At 45.8% G+C, this 14487-nt stretch overlaps 1 protein-coding gene across 5 annotated transcripts in view; it reads right to left on the reverse strand.

Moving 5' to 3' along the window:
- The window catches only part of PAX5 (paired box 5), a 210517-nt gene that overhangs the window by 182698 nt on the left and 13332 nt on the right, over positions 1-14487 (reverse strand). For 4 of the 5 annotated variants that reach the window (XM_003122019.6, XM_021066090.1, XM_021066095.1 and 1 more), the window contains 3 exons: positions 14083-14248; positions 8726-8923; positions 278-342 (listed from right to left, as the gene is read on the reverse strand). In XM_003122019.6, coding sequence (XP_003122067.3) covers positions 278-342; positions 8726-8923; positions 14083-14248 — 429 coding nt within the window. The remainder of the gene's footprint in view (positions 1-277; positions 343-8725; positions 8924-14082; positions 14249-14487) is intronic. The other variant, XM_021066104.1, reaches the window with a different exon arrangement.

Raw genomic sequence — 14487 nt, forward strand, 5'->3', positions numbered from 1 at the left:
CATTAGTGGATTTTTTTTTTTTTGGCTTAGATTTCAATTTTCTGTCTCATGGTGAAAGCTATTTATCATAATAATCAGTAAAATTCAAAACCTTTTAGCAGTATTTATAAAATTCATTTACCAGGTTCAGCCCTTGGAGAATGACAAAGAAGGCGCATTAGTACGTGTGCCGAAGTGTTTTATGTAGAATTATCTGTCCATAAGAATGATTAAAAGTTCTTTAGAGTATTTGGAACCCATTAGATTTTTAAAATTTTTTTTTTAAAGTTCTTCTTACCTATGCTGTGACTGGAAGCGGGGACCGGCTGGTTGGGTGGCTGCTGTACTTTTGTCCGGATGATCCTGTGGGAAATTGGGGGAACAAAATAAATGGCTATTTACCATCACAGAGGAGGAGAGATCTCAACTAGCAATGTGTGGACAACCCGCAAACCCATGGGTTTGGGGTCCTGGGGCAAGCTGGGACAGAGGTGGGGGGAGATTATGAACCCAGGTTGGGAGTTGGGGATTTGGAAGAATGAGAGATTAGTCCTAACTCAGCCCTTATCTCCCTGAGTGTCTTTGGGTAAGTTGCACCCTTCTCGGTAACTCAAATGCCTCTTCTGTAGAAAGAGTTGAATGTATTAAGAGGCATCCTGCTCCTGTTCTCAGGAGGGGCTCCAGCTCCATAAGAAACTCACTGAGTGAATGAGAAAGTTCCTTCCCTTCCCTGGATCTCAGCCTCTCATCTGGGGAATGAAGGCACTGAACCAGGTCCCCTCCCGGTCCCCTGACAGCTCTCACTCTGGTTTCTCTTCCTTAGAGAGCCATGGAGAGAATAAACATCCCTGCCCGTCAGAAATGATCAAGGGGGTGGGGGGACGTGTACGTTGCTATGAAACTAGAAAGGGTTAAAGGGCTTCCAGGAGAGGTCTGGCTTTACTAAGAGAAAGCCCAGATTATACAAAACCTCAGAGGAAAGGCTCCAGGGGCTGGGAGCCAAGGGCTTCCTGGCCTGTCTTTACAGAGACCTTGCTCCAGTTCTAATATGAACTTGATCGTGACCCTGAGCAAGTCCATTCCAGTGTGCGCCTCAGTGCAATGAAGGAGTTGGAACAGACCACTGTTTGCTTACTCTGAGTAATTGAATCCTTTGGGGGGAAGAAAAAACTTTTTCATTATAAACCAACTATAATAAAAATAAATAAATAAAAATCTTAAAAAAAAAAAATCTTATGGAAAAACCCAGTATGTAAAATGGATAAGAGCAGCAACACCTTCCCTTTGCTACCTGGCAGCTCTGATGTCCGTCCACAAAAACTTGGGTTCTGAGAGGCTTAGTCTGTAAATTTCCATCAGGGACAACACATGAGGCTTCTGCAAGACCCCAAGCCCCAGAGCAGCTGACCAGGGCTGGGCCAAAAGTACCTTTGGGGACTTACTGTTGTGGCTCAGCAGTAAGGAACCTGACTAGTATCCATGAGGATGCAGGTTCAATCCCTAGCCTCGATCGGTGGTTTAAGGGATTAGCTGAGAGCTGCAGTGTAGGTTGCAGACTCAGCTCAGGTCCCTCATTGCTGTGGCTGTGGCGTAACCTGGCAGCTGCAGCTCCAATTGGACCCCTATCCCAGGAAGTTCCATAAAAAGCAAGAAAAAAAAGTCCCTTTGGGGTCTACGAGAGAGTTCCTTCTCCGGCATTTGGGAGAAAGGTGGATGGTAAGAAAATGCACAGCTTCTTTGGGAAAGTTCTATTCCAGCCTCCAACTGTGACCTTTTGAAAGCATATTTATTAGAGTTTTTCCTATTTATAATAGTACTTTGTGCTCATTGCAGACTATTCGGAAAACAAGCATAAAGAGGACATCTAAAACCACATTCCTTTACCCTAGCATTCCTCGGCATACATGGGAATATCTGGCTATATCTATTTTCTTTTAACAAAATCAGGATTAAACCAGGTATACAGTTGTGTGTCCTGCTTTTTTCACTCAACATTCCACAAGAAGCTTTTTCCCGTTCCAGACCATACTCTGCAGAGGGTTGTTTCAAGCTGCACTGGTCTCCAGCTTGCGCACACAGAAAGGAAGAAGAGAAGTGGCAGGTGCCTCCCCTGAATCTCACCAGGCCGTGGCCACTGATAGCCTGGAATGGATGTTTCTGTTCACACGGCAGCCCAGCCACAGGCCCTCTGAAGCCCAGGCCGCTTGAGCTCAGCAAAGAGCCTTTTGCCCTTTTCTGATGAGTCAGCATATGTGTTGCCTCAAATACACTCAGAGTATTTGTTTGTTTTCTCCAATATTCAAACCACTTGTTTGGAAGAAACAAACATGGTTTGTTATTAACAAAGATGTGGGAGTGAGGCAGTATTTTTGATTGGAATTAAGCTAGCATCCAACCTAATTTTTGGATCTCACCTTCTCTGTATACTGTATGTGTGTCTACAGAGACAGAGTTAGGTGTGTGAATATATGGATATGCCAGGTTTAAATATTGTTTGTCTATATTATGGCTTATGTATAGTCAAACACATGGAAAAACAGATCTTAACTATTTCCTGTTGAAGTCCAGCATAAGTCCTAACTTCAAAGCATTGTCTTGCCATCACCTTTGTACATAAGAAAGCAAATTATGTTTTATTTATTTTTCTCTAAATATATTTCTAAATCAAAGAAACTCATGGACTTGGAGAACAGACTTGTGGTTGCCAAGGGGGAGGAGGAGGGAGTGGGATGGACTGGGAGTTAGGGGTTAGTAGATGCACACTATTGCCTTTGGAAGCAATGAGATCCTGCTGTATAGCACTGGGAACTGTATCTAGTCCCTTGTTATCGAGCATGATGGGGGACAATGTGAGAAAAAGAATGTATATATTTGTGGGGAGGGGGAGAGAGACTGGGTCACTTTGCTGTATAGTAGAAAATTGACTGAACACTGTAAACCAACTATAAGAGAAAAAATAAAAATCATTTAAAAAAAGAAAGAAATGTATATTTCTAAATCATTGGCAAAACATTATCAAGTGTCATAAACTATTGAAAGGTATCTGCAGCAGAGTGAACAGACTCCAGAACCAGACTTCTAGAGTTTGAATCCCAGTTTTGCAATTTGCCAGCTGCGTGATCTTGAGTAAATTACTTAACCTCTCTGTGCCTCAGCTTCTTCATCTGCAATATGGCACTAGGAATCATTCCCATGCCATAGTGTTATTACAAGGATCAAATTAATTAAGTGGCTGCGGCACAGTAAATTCTCAATAAATGTTAAGTTATTATTTTCACTGGTATCTTCATAAAGATTAATGACCAGCTTCGACCTTAAAAGGTTCATATTTTCCACAAACACCTTAAAAACTCAAGATCTCCTTGGCAATTGGGGAAGAGAAGGTCATCCCCACACCCTATTTTGGGATTGTAGTGGGGCTTTCCTTTATGGGGGAGACTTGAATTGTAGGGAACCTTCCAAAGCTGTCCCCAGAGATAGAGATTTTGCACATCTGCTTGTAGCAGCTGCCAAGAAAAGAACAAAGAGCATCATCTTCCATTGAGAAGAAATGGGAGTGGGAAGACTAAGACTGTAATTAAACCATAGCAATTCTTAAAAAAAATTTTTTTAATTAAAAAATTAACATGCAATCATCAGGACTTACAACAAGAGCCATGATCTGGACCTTCTCTAAACCAATGATAATCGGGACTAATTGGCAGTCACCACTAAGAGGTGCAGACTTGACTTTGCTGATCACGAGCATGACCCTACATCCTAGATGGTCCAATAGAGAAGGAAGCTCAGCAATCAATGAACTCCTACAAGTGAGTAAACTAAAGCCCAGAGTGCTCAAGTGACCTGCCCAAGGTCACCCAGCAAGTCAGTTCCCACGCCTGAGCACTTTTCTTTGAGCCACATTCAAAGGAAGTGGTCCCTCTGCTAAATATTTCCCATGTGAAACAGAAAGACTGTTTGAGTTCAAAATCCATTGAGAATCTAAATATTCAAAGTCTACAAAACTTTAGATATTACAAGCGTGCCTAAGGAACCTACTTCAACATGACCCAGCCTGCTTCAAAAGGCTATGTCTTCTCACCATCATCCCCAGCCCCCATCTTCTCACCACCAGATACAAAATTCCATTGAAAGAAAAAATCGTGGTGTCTTAAAAAAAAAAATGAGTTCCCGTCGTGGCGCGGCAGAAACGATTCCAACTAGGAACCATGAGGTTGAGAGTTTGGTCCCTGGCCTTGCTCAGTGGGTTAAGGATCTGGCGTTACTGTGAGCTGTGGTGTAGATCGCAGATGTGGCTCTGATCCTGCATTGCTTTGGCTCTGGTGTAGGCTGGCAGCTGTAGCTCTGATTAGACCCCTAGCCTGGGAACTCTTCCATATGCCCTAGGTGTGGCCCTAAAAAGCAAAAAAAAAAAAAAAAGAAAGAAATGAGATTATTAGGGCTGAAGAAATACCCACGTCTACTGCACTGATCCAACGGCCATCGGCACAGTAAGAATCTTGGGCCATCAGCTGTGTTAAAGAATCCAAAAACCGAGGGTCCAACTAAGCCAAGCTGAGAGAGAGCCCACAGCCCACAGGTGACACTCAGGCCTGTGACTGATGTGGAGAAGAAAGAGGGGAGGGATGAACGATCCCAGGAGGCTGGCTGCCCAAGTTAGGATGAAGAGCAGAGCTGACAAATGGTCATCTCCGAGCTATATCCATCCCTGGACAAATTTTGTTTGGCCTGCATGGTACCTTGATTTTCATTTGAATTAGTCACCAATAGTGGTAAGCTGAGAGCTTTTATATACATACATGGATTTCTAGCTTCTCTTGAAAAATTAAAACACCCAGCAATACTAACCCCACGTTCTCACAGGACAAGCACCAGTTGGTGCTAAAGAGGGCTGGCCTGGGAATAGTGGCTGGGAATGCCACTCAAGGTTTGCCACCACTTGGCCCCTGATTTAGAGCCATGGGACTGGAACAGATGAAGGAAGACTCCATTCCACCGAGCACTGGGGTCAACTCTGGGACAGTCACCCCCAAGTGACATTCAGACTGGATGCCAGGAATCCCTCGTGCAGGTTATACGTGGGATGCCAGCAGGTATATGTCCTGAAGGAGCCACATAAACATGATAGTTTCTGTCCCTGGAAATTTCCTGCAAGCCCAGCAGAACTAGTTCACTGTTGGTCAACCCATGTCAGCCATGGTTTTCCAGGCAGGTCCCCCAGAAGGCAGCAAGAAGGCACGTACTTCTAGGGGTGGAGGGTGGAGATGACCACGGGGCTACCAGAATAGCTACAAATCCAGCCTCCACTCCCTCCCGAGCTGTTTGAAGTAGTGGAAGAGTGAGACACATTGCCCTCCCTCGTAAGCAGAGGCTGTGAGAGGGAGCTATAGACCCCCTTATACAATTATATTTGCAAGACAGTTACTTAAAAGCTGCATCCATTTGAATGCAGTGGGATCTTTATATGGAAAATAAAACCATGTGCTGGGAAGACTCAGGCTGGGGGTGGGAGGTTCAATACAGCAAAGTCTGTCCCACATTCAGTTGATTTGCATCGCAAGGTCTGTTGCTAAAGACACCAAAGAGCTCGCACTGAAGAATGTGGTGAGGAGGCAGAGAGTGCTCCCGGGAGGAGCCCCAGAGAGGAGCACACAAAAGGGCTATAGGTCACAGAGGAAGCCTGCAGACAGGCAGCAAAACATACTGGCTGCGAGGCCCGCAGCTGGGCAGAAAAGGGAGTGGGACAGTGGTCGGAGTTTTGCCCTCTCCTCACAGATGCTCAGTTCTGTCCTGGCAGAGTCCTACAGGGGAGTGGTGGAAAGAGACAGCCCTTCTCCTACCATCAGGGGACCGGGGCTCTCCTCCCATCTCTGGCTCAAACGCATCATTCCCGTGCATTCCCCATCTGGGCCTTAGTTTCTATACTTGTCACAAAGGCAGGTTAGGCCTTGAGGATTGGAGGAGATCACAGATATGGAAGCAACTCAGAGGCACATCCAGCGGAGCCACCGGGCCACTGATAGGGACTGGGACACTCTGAGGCCAGCCCTGGCACCAGCATCGGGCAATCTGACCCTCCCCTTCGTGGCTCCAGGCACGAACCATCTGCTGAGCCTTATTTCCCTAGACCCTCACTCAAGGACCCCCTTTGCAGCCTTTGCCACATCTTATAATCACTGTGCTCTCTTTCCTTCATGTGTTTTCTTTTAAATAACTTACTTTTTGACTTGGACTATTTTTATAAGGCAATCTTTACTATAAATGGGGGAGGGCAGGGTGGATCATAAAGTTCACACTCACTGGTTTAAGGTGCCAGTTATATTTTTCTAAAGTACCTTCAAATAAATTCATCACAAAACAGTTTTCCTCCTTGCATAGCAGAGGAGAGAAGTTGGGGCCCTGCGAATGAATTGCGCTTGTCCTGCAAAGGCATTTTCTCATTGACCTTAGTTGTTTCAAGATACGGGGATTTGATATACTCACACACACGCATATATGCAACACACAGTCCTAGTTTGTGGCTTCTCTTTAAGAATGGAAGAAATAAAAAAAAAAAAAAAACCTGGCTACCACCGGGCCCACATTCCTGGCAGCATTCAGCTGGAGCGGACAAGCAACTGCTCCTTCCATAGCGCTTGTATTCCTAGTTTGCCATAGACCCCACCTTTCTCTGTTGTCTCATGCCCGGGCTGCTTCCCTGCTGCATCATCTGCCTGGCCCCACACTGGCATTAGAGTCCATGACTGCCACAGGCAACCTAAGTTATCCTTTAAACCACAGGGATGTCCTAGACTGAAAAACCTGCGGGTCCCCAGAGCCTGACCACAGCTGGGGTGGAGGCTCTTCTGCAAAGCACGCTGATGACTCCATTGCTGCTCTCAGCATCACGGGTCTCACTCCACATTAGGGCTTTTGGAGACCATGTCGGGGGACGTCACAATGCTCCATGTCATGGAAATCCTTCAAAGAGCAGGAGTTATTCCCTCCAAACCCACCACAATAGCGGCTGCCTCTCCAGCAATGCTGTGCCTACATCGGGCTGTCCAGGCTTTTCAGTGAATGCCAGACAGGCTCCCTCCCTGAACAAGGGGGCCCTCCAGAACAGAGACTAAGAGATTCTGTTCCCTTCTCTCCTGGTAGCACCTTGAGGAAGATCAGAGCCAAGGTAAAATTTGCTGAGAGAGAGAAAAAACAAAACAAAAAACAAAACAGGCTAATGGTTTCTGAAATAGCAGGACTCAAAACATCAACGCCTACACCCTCATGGTGATTCTCTGCATCCGAGTTATCACAGAAGGAACAACTGCCAGGACCAGAGGGGATCTCAGAGACATTCTGGCCTGACCGCTTCGTTCTGCCGGGGGTGAGGGGTCCCCTATGCCCAGACCGGCTCTGCACTGACAAGAGTAGGGCCTGACCTTGGAGAAATGGGAACTGTTCAGGTTTTCAGTCTGCTGGCTCCTCTTTTCTTTGTGGAGTTTAGAAAACAATCATTTCTGTCATCTCACAACTTCATCCTTGACTCTATGTGTTTCATTTCCATTGAAACCCATCTCCAGTAGAAAACTTTTAGGAATTCTCATTTTGAAGCTCTGAGAGCTCCACTGAATGTATTCTAGACAAGACTGGAAAGGAGAAGGAGCTCCCAAGAAGAAGATCCCATGCCTGGTACTCATAGTATTTCTCTGGTTTTTTTCTCTCCAGGGGTAAGATTTGGGGCAATTGGGAAAAGGGCAACCCCTTAACTCCACGGCATCTTAGTATCCTGGATGTCACTCTTGGAGGCCACAGGCTCCCATCAGAACCACCAGGGTCCTGGGCTCTCAGAGAAAGGAAGAGCTCTGTCAAGAGCACACCATAGGGAGTTCTCTGGTGGCCTAGCAGTTAAGGATCTGGCATTGTTACTACCATGGCTCATGTCACTGCATGTTCAGTCCCTCATCCCAGGAACCTCCACATGCCATGGGTGCGACCAAAAAAAAAAAAAAAAAAAAATCACAGGCTATGTCTGCAGCAAAGCTGGCAAAAGGAGCTACTAAAATCTTCCAAGTCCAGGCTCTGTTCCCCACACTCAATGGCTCATCCTCTGCCCAAGCTGGAGGCAGGGATCTCCCTCCTGGGAAGCTCTGAATTGCGCCAGTGCTAACCTTGAGCTTTGGCTTGCAAGGAAGTGACATTTATGAAACTCTAACAGGAAAATTCACAGTTAAGTGCTCCACACACAGAGGCAGGTGGTGAAGGGAGTGAAGGCAATGACTCTGGGCTCAGGAGACTCTCCAGCAGCCAGGGTATTGGCCTGGCCTCCTCTCCCTGGGCTTAGGACTCATGCCCACTTTGGAGAGAAAGAAAGGGTGATAGAGAGACTCATCCAGCCCCATTAGCATCCCTCCTGTCTGATAACCTCTATGTGGTCTTGACAAGATCTTTAGAAAAGGCACATGCAGGAGTTCCCGTTGCGGCACAGTGGAAACAAATCGACTAGGAAACATGGGGCTGTGGGTTCAATCACTGGCCTTGCTCAGTGGATTAAGGATCCGGCGTTGCCGTGAGCTGTGGTATAGGTTGCAGATGCAGCTCGGATCTGGCGTTGCTGTGGCTGTAGCTCCGATTGGACCCCTAGGCTGGGAACCTCCAAATGCCATGGGTACAGCAAAAAAAGAAAAAAAAGAAAGAAAAGGCACATAGAGACCCCCAGGAACCCCCACCCTACCCAGACCTCTAGCCTCCCACAAACACCAGCCCTCACCTGTTGATGGAACTGACGCTGGGCACTGTGTCATTGTCACACACCCGTTCCGCAAGCAGTCGATCCCTGATCTCCCAGGCAAACATGGTGGGATTTTGGCGTTTATACTCAGCAATTTTTTCCACCACTTTGGGTGTGGCGACCTTTGGTTTGGATCCTCCAATTACCCCAGGCTTGATGCTCCCCGTCTCATAATACCTAGGACCCAAGGAAAAAGGAGCTTAACCTTGAGAAACCAGGAAAATACATGTTGATAACAAAATAGTGGACCACTCTGTCCAAGAAATATTCAGATCTTTGCTGTCCAATACAGTAGCCACTAGCCATATGTGGCTTTTGAACATTTGAAATAGGGCTCGGTTGAATTGAGATGCATTGTGGGTGTAAAATATATACCAGATTTTCAAAACTCAGTACAAAAAAGAAATGCATAAATCTCGTTAATGATTTTTCTATTTGTTACATGGTAAAATGATCATCTTTTTTATATACTGGGTTAAAAATATCATTAAAATTAGTTGTACCTGTTTCCTTTTTCCATTTTAAATGTACTACTGGAAATTTTTAAATGTCATGCATGGCTCACGTTACATTTCTATTGGACAGTGCTGGTTAAAATGCGATGCATTGATGATTTAATTAATTCTGTCACATCTATCTACCATTTACCATTTGAAGGTTTACAGAAAACTTTCAAGTCAGTTTTCCCATTTGATCCCCACAACATTTCTAAAACACATAAATGTTTTGAATGACAATGAATAAATAAATAGGTCCCTATCTACAAATATAAAACAGAGATCTATAGAGGTTAAACTGTCTGCCCAGGGTCACACAAGACCCAGTGGTAAACCAGGACTATGGCCCAGCCTCCTGAGCTAAAATTTCCCCAGAAAGCTGACTTGTGCCCTTCATGTGTCAGCTCTCCCTTCGTCTAAGAAGACTTGTCTACATACTGTGAAACCCTTCCCTAAGATGCAACTTTTTTCCATAAGAGAAAAACAATAACCCTAGTGTAAAATTTAAAAGGGTGTTGGACTCCAGAATTAACTGAAAATAGCAGTTATATATATGTCAAAACCCAAGCAATCAAAAAAAAAAAAAAAGCAAAACAAAAAAAAAAACCAGAAAACCACAAGTCACGGCAGCTTTTCCAGAGACCACCCCTGAGGTAAATCGCTGTTTCTAAGGACATTTCCATGCTATCAGCTCTTCCTCGTTAACACAAATAGGATGTCAGGGTTTTACAATAAAACCGAGACCAGGGAGAAGAGTGCCATGAAAGATCATTTCAGGGGAAAAAAATTACTTCATTCCTTTTCTGAGCCTGAGCCTTCACTGGATGTCTCTCTCAACATTTACAGAGGAATTCTTGACTTCCTCTTGCAAAGGAGATGATCATGCAGTTGAAAAAAAAATTTTAATGAAAAAGACATTTTTAGAAATGTTTAAACCAAACCAGAGTTTATATAGTAGGTAAGGGAAAGTGGTGATTCTCCCAAGGGCTGGTAACCGATAACAGTGACTGGTTGCAGTTAAAGAGATGCTGAAATGCTCAGCCTAGGTAAGTCTGGTTAGGGCCAAGTTAGTGACTATTCTAGAAACAGATGAAATAATTTGGGAGCAGTGATGTGGATATGCAAATTCCATTTTTCATTGAGAAGAGTGAGTCATGTACAAATTTGGATCACAAAGCAAAACTCAACCTGTCCTCACTGTTTCTGTAATTGCTGAAAATGTGTTAGTAGTCGAAAAGAGGGTTTTTCAAAAATATCCAAGAAATCGCTTTTTTGCCCGAAGTCTAAAAAAGTATCTGAATGGAAAGCACACAGCAATCTCTGCAGCCTCCAATTATCCTTTCAACTTTACAATAGAAAGTCATTCGTTACTATCAACACAATGACGACGACGACTCATTCTTTAGGCACAGTGCTTTACAGTTTACAGAGTCTTCCTTGAATTATCTTGATCCTCAACCAATCCTGAGAGGCCAGCAGGGTCTTATAAAGGGGAAAACAAATGATCAGAAGATTAAGCGCCCCACCCAACTCCCTTTTGGAATTTAGAAGCAGTCCCGGCTCTCAAACCTGACTCTGAATGCAGTGCTCTTCCCACTAGAGCAGACTGCTGCTTTCATTGTAAAAATGAAAATAAGACTAATACTACTAATAATGATCCCATGTAATTGTAGAGAGCATTGCTGTTTCCTAGGCATTCTCATGTGTATCTGGTGACTCACCCACTCAATCCATAGGGTCTGTTAGGACAAGGACTGTCTTGGGGCAGCGGTTACAGACACACAGACAGCCCAGTGCTCAAAATATATTAGTTGGATGGGATCATAATATTGAAGCAGCAACTCTGAGACGGTGGCAGGATGAAGTCCCCACCCCACCCCAGTACTTGCCCAGTTTGCCTGGCTGGGGGCAGCAGCGCCCCCATTCCTCCCTCCATCCCACCAACCATAGGAGGCCATGGTCTCACACAAGAGGGCTCTGTCTTCCTTTGACTGACACATGGGCCAGGTGCTTACAGGGCAACCCTGACACTCAAGCAAACCGCCACTGGCAACTATGTCAAGGGAGGGTTCGGACTCTATAACCACCCTTTGGTCTTACCAAACCAGCCCTGCAGCGCTTTGGGTTATACACAACCAGACGGACCACAGCCACCAACGCACAGTGCAGTTCAACGCAAAGAGCATTAGTTTGAGAGTAAAGAGCTGTCGGGAGGTGCTGGTGAGTGGCTCTGACACTAACTCGCTGTGTGACCTTGACCAACTCACTTAGCCTCTCTGGGCCTTAGTTATCCATTTGTGCGATAAGGGGTGGGTGTTTACCCTGCATCCTGGCACAGCCGTTTCGAAGACAGAGATGCAGAATGGTTAAGAGAAAGCTTTACGAACCATAAAGAGCACGTGTTGAGGATTAAAATCCTCCAAGTGTTTATTACTGTGTCACATACCACCCAACTCCAAATGGCCTGAACCTCCCAAGCAGGCTCCAGTGAAAGAAGACAACAGCCAGGCTTTCTGGGTGGATTTAAATGGGCCTCACATGCCAATGGGCTGTGCCTCTCGAGCCCCTCCAGAGCCTTGAGCTCTGTGGACTGAATGCCCACGCTCCTGGCAGACCGCCACCTTCTGAGATGATTCTGCCTGCCCCAGGGACCCTGCCTGCCTTGCCATGCAGCCTCTGAAAACCACGGCCACCGCACACCACACACTCCGTACAATCTGTCACCCCGTGTGCGCCCATCAAATCCTTCGGTGACCAGAAAAAAAAAAAAAATCAGTGGATGAAATTCCCAGTTCAGAAATTCCCAGTCACACTGTTTTAGGGCTGAACTTACTTCTTAAAAGGCAGTTCTAATTAGAGTGACATTTTGTCCACTGTGGTTCTTAGTTATGAAAATAATGAGCTATGAAATTCCAATTTATTGTTGACAACTTAAACGGCCAGGCACCGGAGCGGCGCGTAACTTCTGAGTGCCACTCTACCTAGTGACAAATCTATTTGGGGCTTTGAGAGGCTGCTGGCTGGGCCTGAGAGGGTCCCTGATTCCTCGGTCTCCAGGGAAGATGCGGAAAACTCCTGGCTACCAGAACAGGAGGACCCGGCCTCAAGATGCCCCTTCTGAGAAAGGTTCAGCATCTTGCCCTGAGAGGACGTGAAATAGCAAAGCAAAATGTCTGCTCAGCAAAGACATCTCAGCGAAACAAAGGAAGGGCCTCTTTCTCTCTCTCTCCACCTCTGTACAAGAAGATAGCTAAGATCCCCTCGGCTCTCCAAGTCTGACACTGAGATGGTTGAAAATATTTCTCTTCTCTTATTCTCTTTCTAGCCTGTTTTCATTTCTCTTCCCATCTCTCATTCTCTCTCTCTCTCTCTTTTTTTTTTTTCATCTCTTCTCAGTTTTCCTTTTTCTCTTTCTCTTTCTCTAGATCCCTCTCCTCTGGTATTCTTCTTCAACTCTCACGCTCATCCTAAAGCCACCATCTAATAAGAACACCTGGCCAATGCCCTGCCTCCTCCTTGAACTCTGGTTGGGGCTCCTTTGCTGCTGTGTGCCCCACAGGAGTGGAGCCCAAAACCTCCACGGCTGAGATGCCCCAGGATGGGCAGCAGCAGGAGGCATAAACACAAGCATACGGTCCCTAAAGGAGCGGCCAGAGCCCCTGTCCCTGAAAGTTCTTTTCTTAGCCTTCAGCAAGCCTCCTCCAGGTTAAAAACTGTTGTTCCCTCCACCGGAGAGGATTTCGTAAGATCCGGCAGATGGAAGGGAAAGAGTAAGCAGAAAGTCATGATGGCAAGGACATACTTCAAAATATTTATTCTCTCTTCAGGCATCTGTTCTCAAACCATCATGCAAGCTCCAGGCCCAAGGTTGTTTTCTGACCCGGCAAGAGAAATCCTGAGAGAGCAATGAACAGCTAAACCCAAGAATGTTTCTCTCCACCAGAGCAAACCTATAACAACTTCACATGCCTGGAAACACACTTGTGGCTTTGGTTTGGTTTCATCTGCGTAGTGAGATGCAGACAGTTTCAGAATCCTTGAGGCCTCATTCCCAGCCTGAGTGCTGACTGGGTGGATGGGCCTAAGTCAGTCACTTCGTCCTCTAGATTTGTCTCCTCATCTCAAAACGAGCTTCCCTGAACCATCTCACCCAAAAAAATAAACAGACGCGTTAAGAGGCTGCAGAGCCCTCTGGGAGAATTGCCATTGTTAGTGTTTCACTTGGAGCACATCACTGGGTCAAGTGGCAACTTTCAAATGTCAGATTTGAGAGTTAGTATCTGTTTGTTTGTTTTCCTCTAGTTTAATATATATTTAGGATGCCTGTCACTCTGAAGGAAACAAAACCTATAGAAGCAAAATACTGCGGGGCCCAAAGAATAAAGTAGGTGATAACCCCAGAGTGAAAATGACAGCTGACTTTTAAAAATGGAATGTGCTTTTTGAAAGCATTAAAATGAAGCACTGAAGTCTGGTGGTGTGATTTTAGAACTTGTGGGTTTTCCACCCAGCACTGCTCAGGCCCTGAGCTCGTCTAAGACATGTAGGGGAAATTCCCAAGAACCCCTCACTGCTGGGTTCTTTGGAATAATGCACCAGGCTTTCAGAAAACCTGTCACGCCCTCCTATCTGAGTCACCCCATTCCACAACAGGGGTTTCCCAGGGCCACTTTGAATTGACTGGCCTCGAAAGGGCTCTGCAAATCCCAAAGTGCTATGCGTGTGGGAGAGGTACCACCCTAACTCCCAGGATGACACTGCCACGTTGGACAGCTGCTGTGTCATGCTTTAAGTCATTATTTGAAAAAATCAAGGGAAACCTGAAGCTCCTGCCTTTACCTGCCAAGAATTTTGCTGACACAACCATGGCTGACTCGAAGCTGCCTGGAGATGTCGCAGGGCCTGACACCTTGATGAGCAAGTTCCACTATCCTTTGGCGGACTACATCCGGGAGTGGCCGGCCGTTCACAAAAACCCCCCCAAGCTGATTCACTCCTCCATGTCCTGAAACAGATCAGAAACAAAAGGCAAGGAAAAGGGTGGTTAGAACCAGTCACATAGGAGTAGAAGCGCTGCTTTAAGCACCCGGAGTCCCTCTGATCAGAAATGGCTGCGGGCTGGATTTCTTGAGCCTGGAGTCTGATCGGGCAGGCTAACTGAACACCTCTGGCAGCTTTTTAAAATTAACCTTAGGCTTTGTCCATCTTCAGCCAGTCAGTTGGGCTGTTGATAGCAAGCATCCC

This window comes from Sus scrofa, chromosome 1 (assembly GCF_000003025.6).
Source record: "Sus scrofa isolate TJ Tabasco breed Duroc chromosome 1, Sscrofa11.1, whole genome shotgun sequence".
NCBI lineage: Eukaryota > Metazoa > Chordata > Mammalia > Artiodactyla > Suidae > Sus > Sus scrofa.